The 24,688-nt window shown below is 34.9% G+C and overlaps 1 protein-coding gene across 1 annotated transcript in view; it reads left to right on the forward strand.

The window, feature by feature from the left end:
• Positions 1 to 791: 791 nt before the first annotated feature.
• The window catches only part of RFX6 (regulatory factor X6), a 51,641-nt gene continuing 27,744 nt past the window's right edge, over positions 792 to 24,688 (forward strand). Inside the window, exons 1-6 of the mRNA XM_017661862.3 lie at positions 792 to 1,014; positions 1,315 to 1,471; positions 4,259 to 4,382; positions 6,116 to 6,177; positions 17,314 to 17,391; positions 18,461 to 18,488. Coding sequence (XP_017517351.3) covers positions 792 to 1,014; positions 1,315 to 1,471; positions 4,259 to 4,382; positions 6,116 to 6,177; positions 17,314 to 17,391; positions 18,461 to 18,488 — 672 coding nt within the window. The remainder of the gene's footprint in view (positions 1,015 to 1,314; positions 1,472 to 4,258; positions 4,383 to 6,115; positions 6,178 to 17,313; positions 17,392 to 18,460; positions 18,489 to 24,688) is intronic.

A 24,688-nucleotide genomic window follows, 5' to 3' on the forward strand; every position in this document is an offset into this window, starting at 1 on the left:
AACGTCCACTGCACCACCTCGAGGTATAAGAGATGAGGAATCGCCAGGGACGCGTTTGAAAAACAAAATACTGCACAGAGCGAATGCGTCTTTTCCTCCAAGCTCAGGGCTAGATCCTCCACGGCAGCCATGGCCCAAGATTTGAGCCCTGTGCTCCCGTGAGCAGGGCAGTCTGGACACGTGTGTGATGCGATGGCCTCTGACCCCAAGTCATGGAGAAGAGACTACTCCGAGACAAAATATAGCCGGGCCACGTAGTGTGAAGCTGCGCGGTGCTCTGGGGTCCTCCCCTCCCTGGCTGTGCACAGCCAAGGCTGCCTGGCGGGTGCAGCGTTTATATTTACTGAGAATAAGGATGGGGACCGTCGCATGCCCTTCCTCCTAGATGGGAGTGGAGCTTTCTCGGATCTTCTCGGGAGCTCTGGGTGTTAAACGTGTCCTCGGGCCCAGAGCAAAATGACAGAAAGGGAGGAAGGAGGGGAGGAATATGTGGAGAACGGGACTCCCTTGTTTCGGGCGACAGGGGCGCAGGTGAGGTAGAGAGTTCCCAGGTGAGCAACTGCCCGGCCCCAGACAGGGGAGAAAGGCAGTGCCGCCTCGGCGCACTCAGTTCCCCGGGCGTCTGAGCTGTACCTGTCCGCTGCCTTCCTTCTCCGCGACTCCCCGGGCCTCCGCCCCCGCCCCTGCGGCTCCAGGCCCCCAGCCCCGCCCCGCCCCGCCCCGCCCCGGACTCGGGGCTCCGCGGGCAGCGGGCCGAGCCGAGGGTGCCCAGGTCTCCCGCGGCCAGGAGGATGGCCAAGGTCCCGGAGCTGAGAGATGCCTTTCTGCAGGCTCAGCCTTCGCCCCAAGTTTCCCCTGATGTCCAGGAGGAGTGTTGTGTGCAGCTCCTGGGCAAGGGCTTGCTCGTTTTCCCCCAGGAAAGGGAGTACCTGGCGGCTGAAGCGCAGCCCGGGGGCGCGCTGGGCAGCGGGGAAAAAGGGGAAGACCCGGAGCTGCCGGTGGGAGTTAAATCAGGTGAGTGGGTGCTCTGCCCCCTCCAGGGACGTCACGGGGACTCGGAGGAATTCTGAGAAGGGCATCCCAAAAAATAAACACACCGCAAACACCCATATATGTACAATGTTTTGTCCAGAGGTTTGTGTTTCCCCCAGGGAAATGTTTATCAGCTAGAAATTAAAGGATTTCGCTTAGCTTTTTTCCCACTCGCCTTGCCGCAGCCACAGGCCACCCCATTTGACCCCAAGGTGCTTTTAGAGGCTACGTAATTGATTTTATACTCAGATTTTCTTTATCATCCTTTCAACTTGCAATCAGAAATGCACCTAAGCAATGGCAACTTTTCCTCTGAAGAAGAGGATGTGGACGGTCACGACAGCAAAACTAAAGCAGCGGATCCGTACCTCTCTCCGAAAAAAACCATCACGCAGATTATGAAGGATAAAAAAAAGCAGACTCAGCTCACTCTGCAATGGTAAGACTCGCCCACAGGGCCACCTTTAAGCACCTGTTGCATTTTATTTATTTTTTGATATTTTTATTGAAGTATAGTTGATACCCGACATTATATTAGTTTCCAGTAGCACCTGTTGAGTTTTTAAAGTCAGTATCTTCAGAACCTTTGTTTTTCTCAGTTTGCTTCTCAAACTTTTTAGGAGAGGTTTTAAAAAAAACATTAGAAAATTATCCACATTTATTTTTCACGGACTATTTGGTATGAAGACATATTCTGGTACTGATGAGAAATAATCTGCAATACAAATAAAAACCACATCACTTTGTTCATTAATGACTAAACTATAATTTCTTCAAATGTAAGCAATAATGAGTGTTTTTATGACTTTTTTGCTTGACATGCAGTCAATTCAGTCTTAATATATTTGGTATTTGGTAGCTTTGTGTTAATAAACATGATTCTTAAAAAAAACAAAAGGAAGAAGTATCTTAATATTGCCTTTACCCAAAAGAAGGCAAATTAAAAATTGTGTATTGCGAAAATGTTTGAGTTAGAAGACATAGAAAAATTAAGATATTAACTTAAATAAATGTTTGATTATTTTTATAGCCCCTGACATGTATAATTTACTATAGTGAAATAAAATCAATTTTATTTTGTAGAAAATCTTATAAAACAGAGTTTATCAGTAGGCTTTCTACATATAGAGCATATTTTGTAATATTGATCCAAAAGAAAGAGGGATCTAAAGTAAAAACATAATATTAAACTTCCCCACATAGTTTAAGTTAAGAAATAACTGTATAAATCCCCTCCCAAATTCCAAATAATAAGCAAATAAGTAAAGAAGTCCATCTATTTACTCTTTAGTTAAGTGTAATCTTAACCTCAGGAAAATACAGTAGAAAAAATAGTATCTAAAAATACCAGTAAATTTTATTTTTATGTATTTCAGTGTTGAATTGCAATTTACATATACCAACATTTTGTGATTATATACTTGAATCCTTTCAAATATATTTGAAATATAAACCAAATATTCATCTAAAGTTATGGATTAACTATTGAAAGTCTTAAAAATATGCTAGAGCAATAAAATAAATAACTGAACTAATTATCTGGAATATTTAGACTATATTTTCATTAGGATAATGGGGGCAAAGTGTTTGGATTTTAGAATATTATGAAGGTCTTTTGAATGATCATTTGCATTTTTTCAGCTCAAATTGAGTGAATGGAGATAAACTTGGGTTTTAATTCATAAAAATAAGTGTATTATTACTAAAGAATAAAAATGCCATACCCAAAATTAACAATGTACTTCTGCTTAGGATAATTCAGTATTTTGAAGACAAAGACAATGCCTACAACATCAAAACTGCTGGTGAAGGTGGGCATTATAAGCATGTCATTAAAATATGATTTTTAAGTAGCTGAATATTTCTCAGTAATATTCATAGTTTTTGAAAGTGCAAGATGCTGTTATTTTGTTGGAATTTTCCACACCCTCTCCTAAAAAAGAGCATTACATATTTTTCTAAAAAATATCTAAGTTATTTGTATTTTGAGAATTCTCCCTTAAGGTTATAGATTATACTGGAAATGTTAAAATTTAGAACTGAAAATTCAAGTGAAAACTCTGGGTAACTCCCAATTTTCCCTGTCCACCAGGTGTTTGGTTTAATGTATGTAAGTCTTATTGGGTCTGGGTTCTTTTTTTCCTTCTTGGTAGAAAAATGGATGATGCTTTACCTGCTTTGGGACCATCTTTAGCTTTAATCTCATGCACCCTGGGAATGAATATGTTAAATCAGTTATCTTGAAGAGTTTCACTCAATCTTAGTCTAAATGCATGCCATACTCTATTACATTGTTCCTGTACAGTAATAATTATAATTTTACTATACATAAAATGGGTATAAGTAAACTTTAGCCAAAATCACCTACTGAATTATTAGAAAAACTGGAAATAGAGTCTACAAATTCTAATTTCTTTGTCGTTGTTCAGGTATTTATAACACTTAAATAAATATGATTGCATTTATACAAATTGTGTTTAGTTGTAATTGCAGTCATCCAAATTAAATAGAATTAGCTCTAAATTGTCAAAGTTTGTATAATTATATTTATAATAAAGAGTTGAATTTCTATATGTCATGTTTGGAGGCATCTATAGAGTATTACATTGTTTTGAGTATACAGGATGTTTTAGGTAATTCTAGTATGATCACAGCAAAAAGGTATAGGGATAGAAATACTACAGTACATTTCAAACTTAAGTGAAGTGAGTTTACTTTTATGTATTTTTAAATAAATACATCACCATGATTCTCTAATTCAGGGTTCAGAACTAGTGAACCCTTTGTGAATGAAAGTAAGAGATTGTAGGCATTTGCCAACACGAAGCCTAGCAGCCCTTTAATGTTGAGAATGTTCTTTTAAAAAGCCATCATCTTCAATTTCACTATTCATATTTGTGTTTCATAGTCCGAAGCGTGATGAACAGTGAAAATTTTCATAATAGTCAGATGTATTCTTTGGATGTGGACCAGGCGGGAATGGCTTTATGTTAGCCATGGTATTTTAACTGCACTAGCAGGTGTTCACTGGGGTTCTTGCTCTTCTGTCATTAATCTTTGTGATCTGATTTCCAGTAATATCCAGAATAAAAAAAACAGACTCATGACTGCTTATGACCTCATCTATATGAGTCTATATTCAAAGTAGGCGTTACATCAATGTGAAAGGGTAAAGGAAAGGAGAAGTAAAGAAAAGGTCTGACCTAATGTTGGCCTTTCTTCTTAGGCTTGAAGAGAACTACATTGTATGTGAAGGAGTTTGCTTACCACGGTGCATCCTTTATGCACACTATTTAGATTTCTGCAGGAAAGAGAAATTGGAGCCAGCCTGTGCAGCCACCTTTGGAAAGGTAAGGGTACATATTGGCTATATTACTGATAACTTAAGTCCAGTCAAGCAGATGGTTTGCAGATAAATTTACCTGAACATATTCTTTTACAGAATATTAAGAAATTTGTTTCACAAGCATAAATGAAATCTCTTATGGGCTGTATTTGGAACTACTACATATTTTACCTTGATTTTACCTACTGCATGTTTTACCTTGAACTACTATAAGTTTGGAATATTTGAACTCTGGCTTTCCGAAGGTTTAATGTGACCTTAAAAGAAACTCCATTTGAGTAGACCTCTCAGAGAGGGATACATTAAAGAGTGTGGTCATGGCCTATACTGAGAAGCAAAATTAAGTGGAGGTGACAAGTGTCTTGTTAATGCAATTGGTGATTATGTTTATTATTTAGCTAGCCCAAGTATATGAGTTTTTAATAGATTTTTTATTCCATTACACAAGCAGTACTTTCAATTCGTGATTTCACTGCGAATATGTTCATACCTCAAACTCCAAGATTTTGTAATGGAATTGGTTACATTTATCCCATTTAAAAACATTCTTTTCTACCTAATGTGTATGGTGAGGATGGGAATCTATAGAACTGACATTACTATAGTTATATATGTTTATCTCATTGTAAGATCATTGTGGATCAGGAAACATATTGGTTTCCTGGGAAAGCCTTGTTCTTTGAGATTCTTGTCAGTGTTTATTGTCTAAGAACCTAGGATATTCCAGGAAAACTTAAGGAGCTTAGGTGTCAAATATTGCATGTCATATAACTGAAATCCAAATTGTAGCCTGTAGAGGGACTCATTGTCCAGAAAATAATGAATACTTTGGTTTGACTTCTCAAGTCTTTTATAATAAAATAATTTATGAACTTATTTTGAAATCTATTTGTTTATGGGAAGCAGTGTGATATGGTACATGGTAATCCAGTGATAGGTTCTAGCCTAGACTGTGACTGATGTGTTGTGAGACCTCTGGAAAGTACTTAACTCTCTTCAAAATTCACTCATTCTGCAAAATGAGGAGGTTGAATAAGACAACTTCTAATGTCCACTTTAGCATTACTATTTATTAGTCCACCTTATTCCAGTAATTCTTAACTGTTTGAGGACTTACGAAACACCTTGAGAATCTGATAAAAACTACAGAACTAGTCTCCAGGAAATTAACACATATATAAAGTTTGTATGGAGCACTCAGGAGGTAATGTACAGATCTTGTAAGACCCAGGTTAAGACTTCTGTTTTATGAAGAAGAGAATTTTGTTCTTCAATTAGATTCTAATTTTTAGCAAATTTAGAGAAAGGATTATAGAAAAGGAAAACTTTTAAACACTACTGTGGAGATCCAGTAAGGTAGAGAAAGTTTCATGTGTCCTTTCAGGGTTGGAGATGATATTTAATGGTAGGTAAATCTATGGATAAAATTGTTGTAAAGCAACCCAAATATCCCCACTAAGTACATAAAGTAATAATTGCTTTGATAATGATATCAAGCAAAAGCAGATATTAGCATGATCTGCTTTGGAAATTGAGACAAGGGCAGTAGAACCATCTCATCAAAGAAGTAGCTCCCCATGCCAGTGTATTATTGCTTATCAATGTGTGTATGATATTTTTCCAGACTAGCTGTTTACTCAAAGTTCAACATTTACTTTCTAGAATTAATTAGTTATGAGTGGCTTATAATAGAACCACACACTTTCTAAAATCTAAACTAACTGACTTTCTTTTTAGACAATTCGCCAGAAATTTCCCCTCTTAACAACACGGCGACTTGGAACCAGAGGCCATTCAAAGTAAGACACATCAATGAGCACATGTCAAATATGTATATATGATACCCTGTACATGAGGATGGACACAATACAAGTAATTGTCTTTTTCAGTGAATAGATCCAAGTATTCTCTTCTTGCTGAAGCAGACTTTCACCAACTGTAAGAACTAAAAAGAAAAGAAAATGGATTTAAGAATAATGTTTAAAGAACAAAATTTATACAGAACAATCATAATATATTTTTTATGATGAAATAATTTAAGTGAATCATTTTCATAACCTTTATGATTATGAAGGTACCAGTGTCATGCAAGGGATATGCACATGGCTACACAAGTAACCAAACAGAATCCATGACATTCCTTAGAGCAATAAAGTCAGGAGTGAAGCGTGGTTTGGGGTCTTTCTTTGGTTTTTGTTCCCAGACAACAATTTCTTAATATCCTTTTCCCTACAAGACAAATGTCTTGCACAAATGACCTCTGAGATCACCTCCACTGTAAATATAAACATAAAATAAGCTGCCAGACATTCTCTCTCTTGATAACCTTAGCTTGTCTTTTCTCTTGTGGCAGTCCTTGTAGTTACAGCTTCTTGTCCATCCATTATTTCTTTGGTCCACTGCATTTTCAGTTTTTCTTTTCCTTCTATATACAAGCATATACAGATGTCTTTTATGTCAGTAAAAATAAAATCATCTCAAACCTGTTATATTCTTCACAACTGCTCTGTTGTTTACCTTCACTTTGCCATTTCTTGAAAAAGTAGCTATCTGTTCACTTCTCTTGTCCCTGATCACGTACTCTGTCCTTGTCTATTTCTTTACCTGGGCAAAAACTCTGTGGCTCATTTCTACTGTTACTCATCTTCCCTGGCACCTGTCTATCATTTGAGTCTCCTGATATGTCCTTTTAAGGTAAATAAACACATAGAGCTTCCCCTATGGCTTTCCATCACAGCACTGCCAGGTCGCTCTACTACCACGCATTTTCTAGTTCACCTAAGCATCTCTTTCTGATCTAGTTCAGCATTGTCCAGTGAAATAGAATGCACTCACATATTTAATTGAAAACTTCTAGTAGTCAGATTAAGAGTAAAAAGGAACAGATAACATTGATTTTAATGTTTTATTGAGTCCAACATACCCAAAACATTATCATTTACCATGTAACAAAATTAAAATTACTGTGATATTTTATACTCTTTTTTTCCTATTTGAGACCCTGTGTGTATTTTACACCAATAGCACAGCTCAAGTCAGACTCGTCACTTTTCAAGTGCTCAGTACCCACCTGTGCCTATTGTTTACATTTTGGCCAGCTCAGCCTTGGTCACTTGTCAAAACATAGATCCTACTTTATAAATTTGCTTGAAGCTGCAAGTTTTCCAAATTGACCATCTAAACTTGAATCAGGTTCAATCATATCTCTGTCATGCTCAGAAACTTTGACCAGCTTGTGACAAACTTCTCTCAGTTTGACTTTCAAGGTCCGTTATGATTTAGTCCCCAGCCATTTTCTCCCTTATCATCTACTTCTCATGTCTCAGAATATAGTCTATGCTCATGGTGAATTACTTACTGCCTGGTACCATTTACTTCATCCTCACCTGTCATTCTTCAGTTTATGCTGTCTTCCTCCATGGAAAATGCCCTTTCTTCTGTGGGTATGCTGAGATTGTATTCATTTAAAAGAATGTCTCATCAACTTCCTCTTTTTGAGTCTTAGTCTCTTGTAGGGTCTTCTTCTGCACCCTCATAGAAGTTTATTGGTATTATCTTAATGTGAAATTTATTCATCTTCTCTCCTCAAAAGATAGTATTTTGAGGATAGAGACTTTGTCTTATTCATTTCCATACACTTTCTGTTGTCTGCTACATAGTAGATTATCAATCAATATTTATTTAATTGATTCATATTACTGTTAGCAGTCTTGTGGCCTGATAAAGAGAAAGGAAATGTGAGATTGAAAAAGACAAAATTGGCCCCATGAGCTTGGCTTTTTTCAAAGTTTAATCAGTTTCACTGATTGATTTCTAGTGAATTTGATTCGTACTAAATTTTGTTTGTGGAGGAAAGATCATTAGTGTTTGAAGTAGGTAGATAGTAGAAAAAGGCACTAAGCAATGCAGAGATACCCTCTTCACAAGATCTGCAAGAGGGCAGGCAGGGAGGCCATAGAGAGAGTCAATTAATCCTAGAAGGAGCCTTTAGGATTAGGGATGAATCATTAACCCTGTCCATTGTGGCACAGTGAGGCTCCAGCCTTTAGCTTTATGTAACAGTATGTGCTAACTTCAGGCAATTTGTTTGATATCTAAAAGCTGCTGTGTCCAAGAGCAATCACCAATAATTTGAATTTTTTTCTCCCTTGCTGATATGCCATTTGCTTTTTATTAGGACTTGCCTATTATATTTGTGGCATTTTGATATCATGGAGAAAAAGAAATTATCCATATATAAACTAAGTATGTTGAAAGATATGGCAAGATACATAGTGTATGTACCTTGCAACTGGTGATATTGTGATGTAGTTATTCTTAACCAGATAGTTTTCTTGTCTTCATTAACTTCTAAGAAATATCCTTAGATTTTTTTTATCTTGGAAGATAATATATCAAAAGGCAGTATCACCTAGTTTTTAGGAGTGTGAAGTTTAAAGTTGGACAATTCTAAGCTTTAATCCCATACTTACTTGTACAGTAGAGCTGTATGACATTAGATCAATTGTCCAGCTTTTCATCAGTAAAGTGGGTTTATGATTTCTGTTACATAGGTTTGTTGTGAGAATTAAATGAGATAAAGTATAGGAATGAAAGGAGAAATAAATAGGCTTTCAACTTCACTATCCCTAATAATATAAAATCAATCACTCAATGAACCCCTAAATAACCAATGCATTTAAAATGTATTATTTCTTGAGCACTACACACACACACACACACACACACACACACACACACACACACACACACACCACACAAACACACGTACTCTATCATATGATTAACTTTACTCCTTACAATGACAATACAAGATTGGAGTTTCTACATTTTATGAATGAGGAAACTGCAGTTCAAAGACTATTGGCTCACCCAAGCCACACAGATACTATAAAATAACAATGTTGGCATTTAAATCAAGGTTTATCTGGCTCTAAAGCTTGTGCTTTGTATATTAGCAAATCCTACTTCTTTCTGATAATAGTCATATCAACAATACAGCTGTGTAATTGAATTTTTGACTTTTGAGGAATGAAGTTTCATTTTTCTCATCTAACAGTTTGAAAATTTATTAACATATTAGATTCTTCTTCAAAGAGCTAACAACATTTTCTCAAGCCTCAATCACAAGGCATTTTAAATTATTTTATGTTTATTTAGATATTTGTTTTATATAAAAGTAAATTTGTAGCAGAAATGCTTTTAACTTTTGTCCTAAACATATTTCTGTTTGTATATTTACAATCATTATTTCTAATGGCTGTTTAATATTTCAGAATTTACATTTTATGAAAAATAATCTCATGTCTGTAGAAATAGAAGCCATTGATGAAACAGAGAAATATAAATGACAATTTAAATTCCTCTAATGCACATTCCTGAGAAACAGTAATTCATAATTTCTCCCAATTTTAGCAGTAATGTGACAAAATTTATTGTCATAGTGTTTATGATAGTGCCTTAAACATACTGCCCCTAAATATATATTAAATTATTTAAAAAATAATAATAAATTGGTATTAATTTATTTTAACTTCTGTAGAGTGTATATTAAAATGTATTAACATTATAAAACTGTTTGATAATGGTTATTTAAACTCAAAGTTTGCCAAATTCTCATAAATAGCTAATGTATGTCTGATTATTTCATTAGAATCTTTCAGACAGAATTTATTTTAGATATGATTAATTCAAAGGATTCTTTATTCTGAGCACAAGATAGTACCATTGTTTATAAAACTATCCTTAGATGGCTTTTGGGTTCATGGAACAGTGTCATACTCCAAATTTTACCGGTCAGTGAATGAAAACCCAAATTTGGGAAACACTGATCTTTGTGGCAAAAAGATGGTTAGTAGAGTCTAAAAAATCGGAATGAATTCTGTGTCTCTCTTCAAGTTCTGTTTCTCTGAGTTCTGACATAGTTTAGTATTTAGATGGTCAGTTAGTGCTCACAATTCACATTTGTGCAGATGCTATTTTCTTCCCTGATAAAAAAGTAAAAGGTGAAAAAGTTTAACTAAGTAAAATGAGCCGAAAATGTATTCAACCAAAAGGAAGATATAAAATATTTAAAATAAATACATCAAAAATAAACATAAAAAATCCAGAGGACAGAATCACTGTATAGGGCCAGATATAATTTATCTCAAAATTAGAAGTTGAATAATTTGTTTACAGTGATAAATCTGATGTTCCACACAAGAAGCCATTGCTGCTGGAGGCTACAGAAAAAGGTCTCCAAAGATTAACACTTGGGGACAGAAAGCCTTACCTAGAGCATCTAATCTTGGTGTGCTTTGGGACAAAGCCCAAATTTGCAGGAACATCAGCATCTCAGCTTTCCATCAGTGCCTTCACTCTACAGTCCCCTCCCTGCCGAGGGAACCAAAACGCCTCATGGCAGATGGTGTGCATTCTCAATACCAAGATTAAAACTGACTGTGCTTTTGTGTCTTTTCTTCTCTTTGATGTACCATCAATGACAAAAATATACACGTGATTTTTTTCTGTGTGATAGTTCTAATTTAGACTTCGAATAAGTAAAAATGAAACAAAATTCTACAGGTACAAAAAAATAACTAATGAAAGGGAATTTTTGTCTATTTTATGTTGCAGATATATTCTATCAAGAATAATAATCCATTCATATTTATATCGATGTACAAATCATTGTGCCAAAACTTTTTAAGATGCAAAGAATAGTAAGATAGGGTATGTGCTGTGAAAAAACTTTCACTATTAATATTCATTTATTTAATAAGCATTTTGCTGTATGTCCTGGTGCTGACTAGGTCCTAGGGATACAATGATAAACAAAAAGAGCCTGTATGCCACCCTTGCTCAGAATAGCAGAGTAGAGAAGGTCATGTTAAGCCCACAGAGTAGATTTAATGCACACTGTAGAATGTTTGATTTGAAGTTACATTTTAATTTCTTGTAGACTTTGATCAGTTGAATCTCGGTTTTCAGACATGATGGACAAAAGCTATTATCTTATTTATTAGTAGTGATTTAGTGGGTTAATAAAACTGATATGGCAGCTGCTCTTATCATAGTAAGTTATTGCAAGTCCCTGAACAGCTTAATCCCATCATTTCCTTATCAGTTATCATTTGTGTAGTGTAAACTAACATCAGGGCTACTAGCTCAGTAGGAACATATGTTTCAGGAATTCTATGTAATGACTAAAATGTAAAAGAAGAACTATGGGTGGAGGTATAAATTGATCAGCAAATGAAGAAAAATATTAAGCACCCTTGAAATACTTTTGTAGTAAAAAAGAATAGCAATAATTTCGTGTCCTATTAAAAATTTCTTATATTTTATAACATGTTCACTTTAAAATGTGGGCATAAACATTAATTAATAGTTCTTCATTCATAACATGTAAATGATACCTGTCACTTGATGTAAGGCTACCAACAGTTCATGTTAATGAATGAGCATAATTTTGTTAGTTAATCACAAAGACAACTTGTTTTATGCAAACATTTTCTTAGCGAAATTAGGTAATCATACCCAGGAATTTTAAACACTTATCATATTTACCTTTTTTAAGTAAAAATGGATAAAAATCATAAAGGGAGAAAAAACTGTAAAATGTTTGAGAATCGGTATTAAGAGTAACCCACAAAATCCGGGTTGGATTGTGGTATATAAGTTAAAATCACTGGCTATCCCACTGTGAGTAAAAACTCACTTTTTATTTAATACCCACTAGCATGTGTTCTTGTTATACAAGAATATTTCTGGAAAATATTTCCTAACAAGATTTATCTTAGGGAAATAAATTAACAACAAAATAATGCTAGAGAATGTGGCACACGAGATGAAAAATCCATGTATACTTTGTACGAAATTACTCTCCCCACTTTTATGAGGTTTATCTTTAGCTGTTACGAAGACAGAGAGCTGCTCATTTATTGTCTCTTCGGTGTTCTCAAAGTCACTAAGTCATTACTCAGATGATAATGTGTACCTAGTAAGGCCAAAAGGAAAATTAAAGGGGAAAGATATTTTTGTTGGCTCCAAAAGGAACTGGGTATGATATGTGGTAAAGCATTACATAGTCACTGCAAATACTGAGATTTATGTTCCTAGCAACAGTCTTTCTACCTAAATACACTGATTTTATTCCCTTTATATACATTGTTTAAGTGTACAACTTTTGTTCAACCCCATTATTTTATTGGTAACCTGGAAATGCATAGTGCTAGTAAGTGGTTATTGAGAACTGTGCCTTTAAGAGAATTTGTGTGTTATCAGTTTCTAGATTCCTAGCAGGATACATTGATTCATACAATATGGGAGGGTTTTTCTTTACAGTAATTTCTAAGTGGGGATGCAATGAAGGAAAAAATACACTTCCTTTTCTTCAAATCTTATAGTTTAGTAGAGGAGGTCAATCTTGTATACACATGCCAATGGTATGAGCTGTAAAACTACATAGGATAAATGACCAAGAGAACAGTTCAAAGAAGAGAGAGATTAGTTTGCTTGCAAGACCAGGAAAGCTTCATTCATTAAAGCTATGCCTTGAGGTTTGAGTAAGAAATGAAGGCATGAAGGGAGAATGGCACTCCTCAGGGAGAGCTCAACAGAGTACAGGCACCAGCAAAGGGAAGCACCAGTTATTTGTGGAGAGCAAGTAATTTGGATGGTAATGGGTAAGTTTATATAGTGCTTAGGGCAAAGTTAAAGGAGTGGATTTCATATTAGACAAGAAGTTCTTTAATCTCTTCCAAATTTTAAATTGTGTCAATATGTTTAAGTATATGATACTATTAACGTACCCTTAGTTGACAAATTCCTATTTATAAAATTTTCTTTATGGCACATTGTTAATTTTAACTTTTTTCATGGTACTTAGTCCACAAATATTTATTGATTTCCTGTTATAAGGAGATTACATTCTAGAAGGAGTCTTTGTATGGAACATCAGTTATGGAACATCCTGATCAATGGTGTATAGGTCTTAACGATTCTTGTTAGTTATCAATGCTTATATAATTCATGGTAAACTTAAAAGAGGGATTGTATATGCTGAGTGCAAACATATTTTTACTATATTTCACTTAAGAATTTATAATTATAAATAGAATTGAGATACAAATAATATGTGTGTGTGTATTTTTGCATCTCAAGTATGGTGGCACCATGGGCTATTGAAACAAAGCATATGCTCTGTGGGGCTATGGGCTTGTATTTTGTCCTCAAACCCATGAGTTTTCATACACCTTTTCGAACAAATCACATAACCTTTTTGAACCTCTGCCTCAAAACAGAGATAATCTTTACTTGCAGGCTGCTATGGAAATTTGAGATAAGACATACATAAAGTTCTTTGCATGTAATAGATACACCATAAATGGTAACTATTTCTATTATCACCTATTGTGTGCTTTAATTTTAGTACATAAATTTGGTATCACAATTCTTTCTTTGCATGCTTTTCTCCCACACAAGACTGTCAGCTCTTTCACGGCAGAGACCCTCTTCTGCCTTTCTGGATCCTCAGCACCAAGCACACAGTAAGCACTTCATAAATGTCTGAAGAAAAGAAAGGAATTTCACTTTCACTGGTTCCCTATCAGCTGGCACGTTTATAAGAATGTATTGATAGAAAATGCTCAGCTACATCAACATTCTAAACTATGAGGCATTGCCCTTGATAAAAGAACATGCTGTTTCTCATTTGCAGAATGGAATGCCGGCCAAAGTGGCTCCTTGGGTATTGGTGTGTGTCTGGGTTGATAGTGTCATTTACATTTGACCTACAAATAAAACACACACATATTTTAGAGGACCTTATCATGTGTGGGAGGCTTAGATATGAAATCTTGACTCTGAACATGGCAGGAAGCATTAAATACTTCTTTTTGTAAAAATATTCTGCCCTAATGATTGGAAGGTAGAGGGCAAAATGATACAGTCATTTTATAAAAATAAGGAACAAATGAATTGTGTAATGAAAATACCCTTTCCTTAGAAGTCATAAGAAAAAAATTAGAAATCCATATTCATAAGTATTTATTGGGTCCTAAAAGGTGATGCAATTTCTACAAAAAGTGATCATTAGGATATTTGAAGATGGAAGTAAAATGTGCATCCATGCTGGCCAGTGCGGTCGCCACTCCGTTACTGGCAGGTGGTCTGGCTCAGGAGGGTGTGGACTAGGGTGGAACTCAGAGCACACGTGCTCCTGACCTGATTTCCATGTCTATCCTCTAATTGTATGACCTCTAATATTTGCTGAACTCACAGTCATCTCTTTGACTTAACGATTTTTTTCTGCTGCGTGTGAAGGCAATGTAGTTTCTTCTCAATCTGCATGGCAAAACACTATGCCATTGTATATTCTTTACTTGTTGAAAAAAAGGATTATAGATGAAAAACAAGATCAGAATCATAATAAAACAGGATTATCACTTTTTAAAGCAATGTTTAATGTATGTTGCTTCAGCGAGTGGCTAAAATGTAGTTTTTTAAACTATACCATCTGTAGAACAAATAACGTGCTTTACAAAAGAACAGAAATTACTATGTATGGCCACTTGCTCTCAAACATCCTTTGCTTTATTTCTTCTAATATAAAGACATTTCCTTTGATATCTTAGTTTTAAAATATAATAAAGGAAATATTAATACTTATTTCAGACTCTTAGGTTCATTAATTCTAATAGACTTTGTTGTATATAATCTATATATGCTCATTTGGTCATGGTTTTTAGGTATTTCGCTTATCTGTTTCCATCAATATAGCTGCTTTTGGTAAAATCTTTGACTTAAGATTCCTTCTTTTAGTTTCTAACTGGAGGCTTAAATCAGTTCAATATTTTGGAATTTCCAGAAATTTCATATTTTCTTCATTTCTCCCTTTGTTCCAATATGCATTAAGGGTTCTTTTTCCTTCATCTACCATAAAGTTATTTTCTGTACTGTAAAAATGGAGCTGCTATGAGCCTCCTCTGTTCAGGTTAACAGACTAATATTGTCTTTCTACCAAAATTAAGAACTTGGAAGTTTGTTCCCAGTCTTCCACAATCATAAAATGCCTTCATTTACCTTCGTTATCTCCCCAATACCCTTTTTCAAATATAACAGCTCTTTCTGAAAGTATTTCTCTGTATTATACACATAATTTTTTCATATTTAAAAACTCTTTCCTTTCCATCTCAAATGGCCCAGGGTCATTATAGGTGACTTCTCTGCCCTTAGAACCTAGCAGGAGAGAACCTACCTCTGAACTTCACACTGCAGAGGGCTCTGTTCTGGCCTTCCACCAGTGCATCCCTTCCCCAGGGGAAAGGAGTCCATAGCCTGAGTGAATGTGTCCACCCAAAGACCCCCTTCCAGCCAGGTTCCAGGCCCCACGGCCCTGGAATTCCCTGTCCACACAACCCTAGGTCTAAGCACTATGTGGGTCTCTTTGCCATCCATCATCTGGAAGATACTTTGTTCTACCAGTGTACATTGTTCTGAGGGTGGCCAGTGGCCAGCTCTTTGGGGGAGCAGGGTGTGGATGGGTCTTGGATGTGGAGGCTCTGTGTTTTTACCAGAGGCCCCTCACAGTAAGAAAAGGAGCAAGGACTGGGAAGAGAAGGTGAGGGTGGCTCTTCCCCACCACCATGTCCCCACATGGAACTACAAGATGTAAGAATTCTAAACCCAAACCTACCTACCAGATCATTGTCAAGAAAGGAGGACAAGGACATTTTATTTAGCAGTTTGTTAGCTTAATCTATATTTTTAAAATATTTAGATATATAGTATGTGATCTGTGTTTGTACTGCTGTCCTGGGCCTTGAAAATCTTTAAGGGTGGAATTGTTCTGCCAAGTCCTTTATTACTGAGGTCAGAAAAGGGGCTTTGAAACTCAGATCCTTCATTGTCTGATGCACTTTAAACATAGTTGATGCTAAGTAATGAAAGTTTGTATATGGTTACACAGCAGTCAACTAGAAACCCCCTTATTCTCTTTTATCATTCCTTTTCTGATCCTAGATTAATGCAAATTTCACTGACAGGTTACCAAGTAGGTAGTGGAGCTGCATGGGGGAGCCATGGGGAGAAAGTGGAAGAGCACAAGATAGTAGGCTTTGGCCACCCTCACTAAATACCCATTATTTGACTAACTTTTGTATAACATTTGTAGCAATTGTGCTAAAGTGTGTAATAAGTCAGGATCCTGCAGGTTTGCAGACTGAGCTCCAATATGAGAATAGATTATATGCTATGCTTGCCTGTGTCTCAGGATCCACGGACACATTCATAAGAAATCATAATACTGTTACATTCCATGTTTCACATTTCCATTGATTCAGGACATAGTTTTTCCCCCATTGTTGCACAAAAGTTTGAAGTGAAAATGACAGTGAATTAGGTTTCTCATTCCTCAAGAGGAAAATAACTTTTAAAAGAGCAGACACTTCATACGTATTCCTATGCATGACATCAATATCTTCCCCATGTATAATTTCATACTCTTTTCTCCAATAGGTATACTACAAAGGAAAACTATAATTTTCTTGTTCACCTAACTTCAAATTGAAAAAGCAATTTGCCAATAGATATACTTGCCATGCTTAGAGCCAATGCTGACATTTACAAATTTATGTGCCTACATTTAAAATGCCTACATTAAAATTTTCTTTTGTTTTTGAAACTTAATATTCTAGGTATCTGAAGGGGTTTGGCAGTAGGTGATTTTCCTTTTTTAAGCCCAAAGCCAGAAATAAGACCATAGTAGGACTAGTAACCACCAATCGGGAATTTAGCACATTAAGATGTTACTTGAAATAAAAATTCAGGGAAGGATGTTGATCAAAGGGCTGTAGCTCTTATTTGATGTCTACTTCATTGTACTTTAGTCTCTTTTTCCCCTTCAAAAAACTCCTTCATTAACACAGAGCTGGTTGCTCTCCTTGCTTTAGGTATCATTATTATGGGATTGGCATCAAAGAGAGCAGTGCATATTACCACTCCGTGTATTCTGGAAAGGGCCTGACCAGGTAGAGTTCTACTATCTTCAAGAAAAGTCCTCTGCATTTACCATTTACTTAAATACGCAAAATAGCTATTGAATAAGTGGCTTACTATTGTTGCTTATTTTTAATGTTTTAGTTTAAGCATCAGACCTTAACTTAAATTTTGTATGGACATTTACAATGATGTGGTTTAGATTACTGGATAATTTATATGATTTGCAATTATTATTGGGAAATTAAGGGTGAACCAGGTGTCCCAGAGCAATGAAAAGGAGAAATCAGGGAAGAGGAATTGCCTTCAAATTATTATTTATATACAAGGCTGAGTCTGTTTTCAGGCTATAGTCAATAAAATAAAGGCAGAGAATTATAATTTTTTCCCCCAAGAGATAACATGTTTTAAATATAGATGTACTTGTTCAAGTACATTACAAAGATGAAAAGTTTATTCTAATCATCTCTAATCACATATACCTTGAATACCAACTTAAACTCAGTAAGCTAAAGCTACTGATCTGTTTCAGTCTTTGTGAAAGAACAAACACGAATGAATATAAAGAGCACATTTCTCTGATTTGTCAGTATCAGGAAGAGCTCATTGACAAGTGAGGTGACATGCAAAGAAACTAGTGATAATATACAATTGTTATTTTTTAAATACTGGAGCTCTAAATAATTAAATCTGCATCTGAGATTGCCTTACAGTATGATTTATCAAGAACTGCTCTTAGCTCTCAAAAGAATGAATTATTTTTAACAGTAAAGTAATTTTTGGAAAAAAATAATTATAGTCGCCTGAGTCATACTAAGGTGAACTCAATATTGTGATGAACATACTGGCAGCTTCTTAGCCACTGCTCACTGCAAAGTGAAAATACCGTCTAGGACACAAATGTTTAATATTAAGTGCTCTTTGCTTGCCTCAAATTTTATCTGATTTCCCTAAGTATTCATTTTATTTTTCTTAATAGATTATTTTTCAGCAAATTTGAAAATCAAATTTCTCCAAATTTATTTATTTCATTAATTATGATATGAAGTTACTACTTTTGTATGTATTTTTTAATTAATGGAAAATGTATTGATTTTTAAGGTTTTCTGGAAGCAAGCTGAAGAATGAGGTAAGAATTATTTTCATTTCTATTTTACATCTCTGTAATACGTATTACTAGCTGGACAATAAGCGTTAATCACCCTCATTGGCAAATACAGAAATAAATGTTATTTATTAGGAGTTGATTTGAATGATTTAGGACTTCAGGAAGAGCTAAGTTAGATTTGAGGCAACTAATGATTCTTTACATGGACCTACTTAGGAAACAACATCCAATTAACCGAGGAGGGGGAGTTTTTCAATTATCCTCATCTGACTAACTTCAAATTGAAAAAGCAATTTGCCAATAAATACACCTGCCATGCTTAGAGCCAATGCTGACATTTACAAATTTATGTGCCTACATTTAAAATGCCTATATGTAATTTTTGTTTCTGATTGCCTTAGAGAAAAACTTAAGAGATTGCCAAAGAAAAACCATTAGTGATCCAAGAAATTTCCATTCAAACATAAACAAAAAGCCAAAAGCTGAAGATATGGAAAGAATTGATATTTGGAATATACCCTTTTAGACAAAACCTTTAATAGTTGTCAAGAAGCTCAAATATTATGCTATGGTTTGTTTTAACCACTTGTGTGTGTTCATTTGTGCGTGTGTGTGTGTGTCTAGTAGTCACTTTGCTGATCTCTTCTCCAGATTGGGGATGGGGCATGGATGGTGGACGTGGGAAGAGGAAAGGTACATCATGAGTGCACGTGCGTACACACACACACACACACACACACACACACACACACACACACACACACTTTCTTTCTGGACTCCTCTCCCCCTCCCAACTCCCAACCAGTGAACAGATCAGCAAACTGACTTTATCTAAATGAGTTAGAGTACCATTAGGGACTGCATGGCTAATTGGGCACATGATAAGACCTTCATTATCCTCAAGTTAACTAATCATTAAAAAGAGGTGCCATAGAATGAAAAAGGCACATGACAATGTAGCGTGTGGTAAATCTGGACCTGAGGTAAATTGCAACTCCATTAGTTTGATGAAATGATGCAAACATGTTATCTTAAGAAATAATATAAAAACCCCAACCCTCTGAAATGACCAATTTCTTTCCACCAGTGCTTTTAATACATTTAATGGCTAATTACATAATAAAGCCCTTTATATTGCTCTTTTTATCAATGAAATAATAGCTCTTTATTAGATAAACAATTGTGAAAGTGAAAAAATATTTGACTTAGAAATACACTTCAGTTGACTGAAGTTTATGTCAATAGGGAATTTAAGTAATTTATCTCAGGTGTTCCTTCTACCACACTGATGAGGTTGGTGGTACTAATGTGCTATCAACTGATAGAACATGTGCATGATAAGCCTTGCTATATAGAATAAAATAAAAATGTTTCTCAAGTTTGTTTCTTCCATAGAAGAGTACCTTACAAACTCAGGTATAGATTTTGTTAATCAAATTAAAATAAAATATTTTGGTTAGGCTATGCAGACAATTTTTCTTAAGATACCAAAAGCACTAATAGAGCATCATTCTATTATTATAGAAACTAACACAATTAAGGCCTTTTTTTTAGCTTAAGGATCAGAACAACCTTAAATATTTTTAAATGATGATAAAATATTTCTCTAACAAAGTTGAAATTGTAAAAATAATTTTGCTTTTAGGATAATCAACCATCATAGTTTGCTCAGGATGTAAGACTTTCAGTGTAAGGTCATTTGAACATTAATAACTGTGAGGCAGGGAAAATAGGTGTTAACTTTGCTAATTTACAGCTAAAGAAACTGAGGCTAAGAGATGTATTCACTTTTTAAAAAATTATGAATTCAGTTCTATTTTTTAAAACATATGATCAATATAATAATCAATAGATATATGGGAGTTACAGGTACTAGGGGATAAGATAATAAATGGATAGATTTGATATTTTATAACATAGCAGGAAAAATTATAAAGGGTGAAATGGAGGTTAATATAGTTTAAGTGGTTAAGGGCATTTCCCACAAGTGAAATTTAAGGAAAGAACCTAGAATAATGGGAATTTGGAGCAGGAGTGGACTGGGGGAAAAGAGACGAACAGTGGTGCAGACACTGTTCCAGATGGAACAGCATAGATTATGGTTTATCAACAGTGGTATTACTCACATTTTGGGCCAGATAATTCTGTGGAGTATTGTGTTGTGGAGGATGTCTTGTGTATTATAGAAAGTTTAGCTATATCTCTGGATTCTACACACCACATTCCATTAACATCCAACCCCCCACCCTCCTTGTGACAACAAAAAATGTCAAATGTCAGCCACGGCATATGGAAAGGCAAGCAAGAGAAGCATCATGTTATTAATATATGGATAGTCTGAGTAGGAGAATATGTGGGCTAGGATAATAGCCCTAGGGAGGGAGAGAAGTGACTGATTCTAACTAGGAAATAATGGAAGAGAAACAGGTAGAAAGAGTAGAAAGATAATGGGTTCAACTTGGAACTTGTCATATTTGATGTGTTTGTGAAATACCCAGTACAGACTTGAAATGGGCAGTTGAATATATGTAACTAGAAAAGGGGACTTAGTCATATATTTAGTTTGATGGCAATTGAAGCCATGGTTATGGGAAAAAAATGAATAAAAACAGAAGAGGTTAAAAGAAGAGTTGTGAGCATGGGGAAGAAGAAAATGGTCAGCAACGTAACTGAGGAGAATCCAAAGAGGTAAAAGGGAAGGAGGTGAATTAGTGGCACAGAGGCAAGAGAAAAGAATGCTTCCAATGGAAGGGAATGCTCACTACTGAAAATGGTACTGAAAGGTCAAGCTATGGATTGGAAAAGATCTATGGAATTATTTGAGTGGAGATAATTAGTGACTTTGGGGAGAGCATTTTTAGGGAGCCTGGGGTTTCATTGCTTTGTGATATAAGTGTGATATAAGGTGTCATTGAATGTAACAAATTTAGTCAAGTTAAAGGTGGTAGTTGGAGGAGGACTTGAAGTTTAGTTTTGATGATTAGACTGTCATTCTAATGTTGGTAAAACAAATCCATTTAAGAGTACAGACTAAAGACAAGAAAAAGGAGAAATTGAGAGCACAGGGTCACTGATGAGGGAGGCAGGGAAGAGCATCAGCATGCAGGACATGGTCCTAATGAGAAGGAACACTGCTTTCATTAAAACAGGAAAGAGGAAAGGATAAATTCAGGTTTGAGTAGATTTTTAGATTTTGTGGCAGGAACTTGAGGTAGTTTGGTAGATCTTCTCTCTGAGGTATGGTCAGTACTCAGGTCATCTGAACTGAGTCAAAATCATGGAGAGGAGTTTGAGGAGTTTAAAGAAGTCCCATCTCTTCTCAGTCAGGATGCCAGAGGGACTGTAGCCCTAATGCCCCAGAGCACCCACGGTAAGTACAGAATGAGCTCTTCTATGCATCTGGAACGGTACTAGCTGAGTGCCATCCTTCAGAGCATTGAGGAAATGGTCACTTAAATACTTTTCTGTAGGACTCAATTTTCTCACAGATCCCTGCTGAGAGAAGTGAAAACAGTCTCTGAAGAAAAGAAAGGTATGACAATTTTAAAATTGTAAAATTTAAATTCCAGGAACCAGTAGAAATGCAAAATATTTAGGAGCAATCATAATAACAGAAGCATACTACCTGTTCGAAAACAAAATACAGGTATAAAATAAATTTTTAAAAGAAAAGGCCAGGACTAAAAAATCATGCTTAGTCAGGAATGTTAGGTATTATAAATGTGCCAATTCTCCATAAATTAATTTAACATTTAATACCATAATACAAATTTGAGTGGGTAATTTATTTTTTGGAAATGATTAAAATGGTTATAAACTTGATAAAAGTAATAGTTAAGGAAAACAAACAGGTCAAAAGGCTACTTGTCTGGCAGATATCAAAATATGACACTGTGATGCTGACTGAAACGTAGATAGAACAAATCTACAGTAGAGATTAGATATCTGAAAAAAAAACAGTATATGTAAGATTTTAGTATATGATCAAAGAAACATTACAACTAATGAAGGGAGAAAATATTTTTCAATGAATTATCTTCAGTCCTTTCTGGAGAAAGATAGAATACTAAGTAAATAAAATTCTCCAGGGCATAATGCTAGAAAAATGGATTATTTTGGGGAAAAAAATTACACCTTCTACCTTGTATGAATTCCACGTAAATTATGAAGTATAAAAAGAATATTTAGAAAGAAACATAGGTGTCTATTTCATTACTGGGTGGAGAATGTCTTTCTAAGCATGAAAACAATTTAAGAGATTTCAAAGGAAAAATATAAATACCCAGAAGTTGAAAGCTTCTTTGTATCAAAAACATGATATACAAAATTTGAAGTCAAAGGAAAGACTGGGGAAAATATTTTCAGCAAATATGACAATGGGATAATATCTCTACTAGATGAAGAAATCCTATCAATTTGTAAGAAAACATGAAGGGTACAGGAGATGCTCATCAATGGTTGGAGACAATAACTAGTAGAGTGGAAGATGCACACACCCTATAAGTGAATTCCTCAAGGAACCTTACACACACTGTTAACAAGGAGGCATGTATGAAGATGTTTGTTGCAGAATTGTTTATAATCTCAGAATACAGGAAAGTAATCGTCCATTATGATATAATGAAAGTATAATTTTTTATGTATTTACACAAGGGAATACTATACTGCTTTGTAAAGGAGTAAACTGTAGTTATAAGAATCAAATTAGATTCACCTGCAATATAAAGTTGAATGAAAAACAATTGTTGAATGTATAAGGCTGTATACTATATGTTACCAGTTTTAAAGCAGTAGTATACATTGCCTAAAAATATTTACATATGAGGTAAGTTTTAAGAGATTTGAAGGAATGATACAAATCAAATATAATCTTTTGGAGAAGGAAGGGAATGAGATTAGGAAGGGCAACAGAGACTGTTTAATATTTAAAATGTCTAATGTCTTAATCAGAATGGTAAGTACATGGATATTTATTACTTTTTATCTATACCTTTGTTTTAATTTTAAATAATTCATAATATAAAAGCAAACAAAACAAAAGAAATAAAAAAGGAAGATGGTAAGAATAATTGTCAGTCAGTGGTATGAATTTTATTTACAATTTTTTATTCATAAATGTACACTTCTGGGAATTTACCCAAAGAAAACAAGATCACTAATTCAAAAACTTATATGCACTCCTATGTTCAGATCAGCATTATTTATAATAGCCAAGATATGGAAGCAACCAAAATGTCTATTGATAGATGAAGAGATAAAGATGTTGAACACATATATAATGGAATATGGTTCAGCCACAAAGAAGAATGACATCTTGCCATTTGTAACAACATGGATGCATATAAAGGTTATTATTCTAAGTGAAATAAGCCAGACAGAAAAAGCTAAATACCATATGATTTTACACACTCATGTGAAATCTAAAAAGCAAAACAAATGAGCAAAAAGAAATAGACTCATGTACATAAATAAACTGGTGGTTTCCATGGGGGTTGGGAGTGGGGGGATAGTTGAAATAGGTGAAGGTGATAAAAAGGTACAAAATTCTAATTACGAATTAAAGTACTCATGGGGATGAAAGTACAGCATAGGGAATATAGTCAGTAATATTGTAATATCTTTTTATATTGACAGATGGTAACTATACTTATCATGGTGAACATTTAGTAATGTAGGTAATTGTTAAATCACCATGTTGTATACCTGAAACCAATGCAATATTTTATATCAACTATACTTCAATTAAAAAACAATAAAAATTCAGAAGTAAGTTCTGGTCAAAAGAAAAAGGTTTGGAATGGTCTCTGACAAGGTAACTGTAATACATTCCATAAGTGAAAAGCCAAGAATAATAAAAATGTCATAAGTAAAAAAAATTAAAATGTAGTGGTTCAAATTTCAAATGTCTTAGTGAATGTCTCAGAATTCTTTAATCTTTAGGAGTGAAACAAATAAACAAACAAAACCTAGTTTTAATACTTTGTCCTAATAAAAAAAAATACCTTTTTTTTCAATTAATCTAGTGAGCCAAATTTTAACGAGCTCTAGTAATGAAGTTACCGTAAGTCCCTTATTTCATACATTTCCACAGGAGTTTCCCTGATAGCCTGAGTTTCCTTCTCCTTAACATCAACCATTCATGTCCAGTTTAACAACTTAGTACCGAGATAAATAACAAATCGTCCCTCCTTGGTGTATGCTTTCAAATATTTGTAGACTGT

Source organism: Manis javanica, chromosome 13 (assembly GCF_040802235.1).
Source record: "Manis javanica isolate MJ-LG chromosome 13, MJ_LKY, whole genome shotgun sequence".
In the NCBI taxonomy this organism is placed as follows: domain Eukaryota; kingdom Metazoa; phylum Chordata; class Mammalia; order Pholidota; family Manidae; genus Manis; species Manis javanica.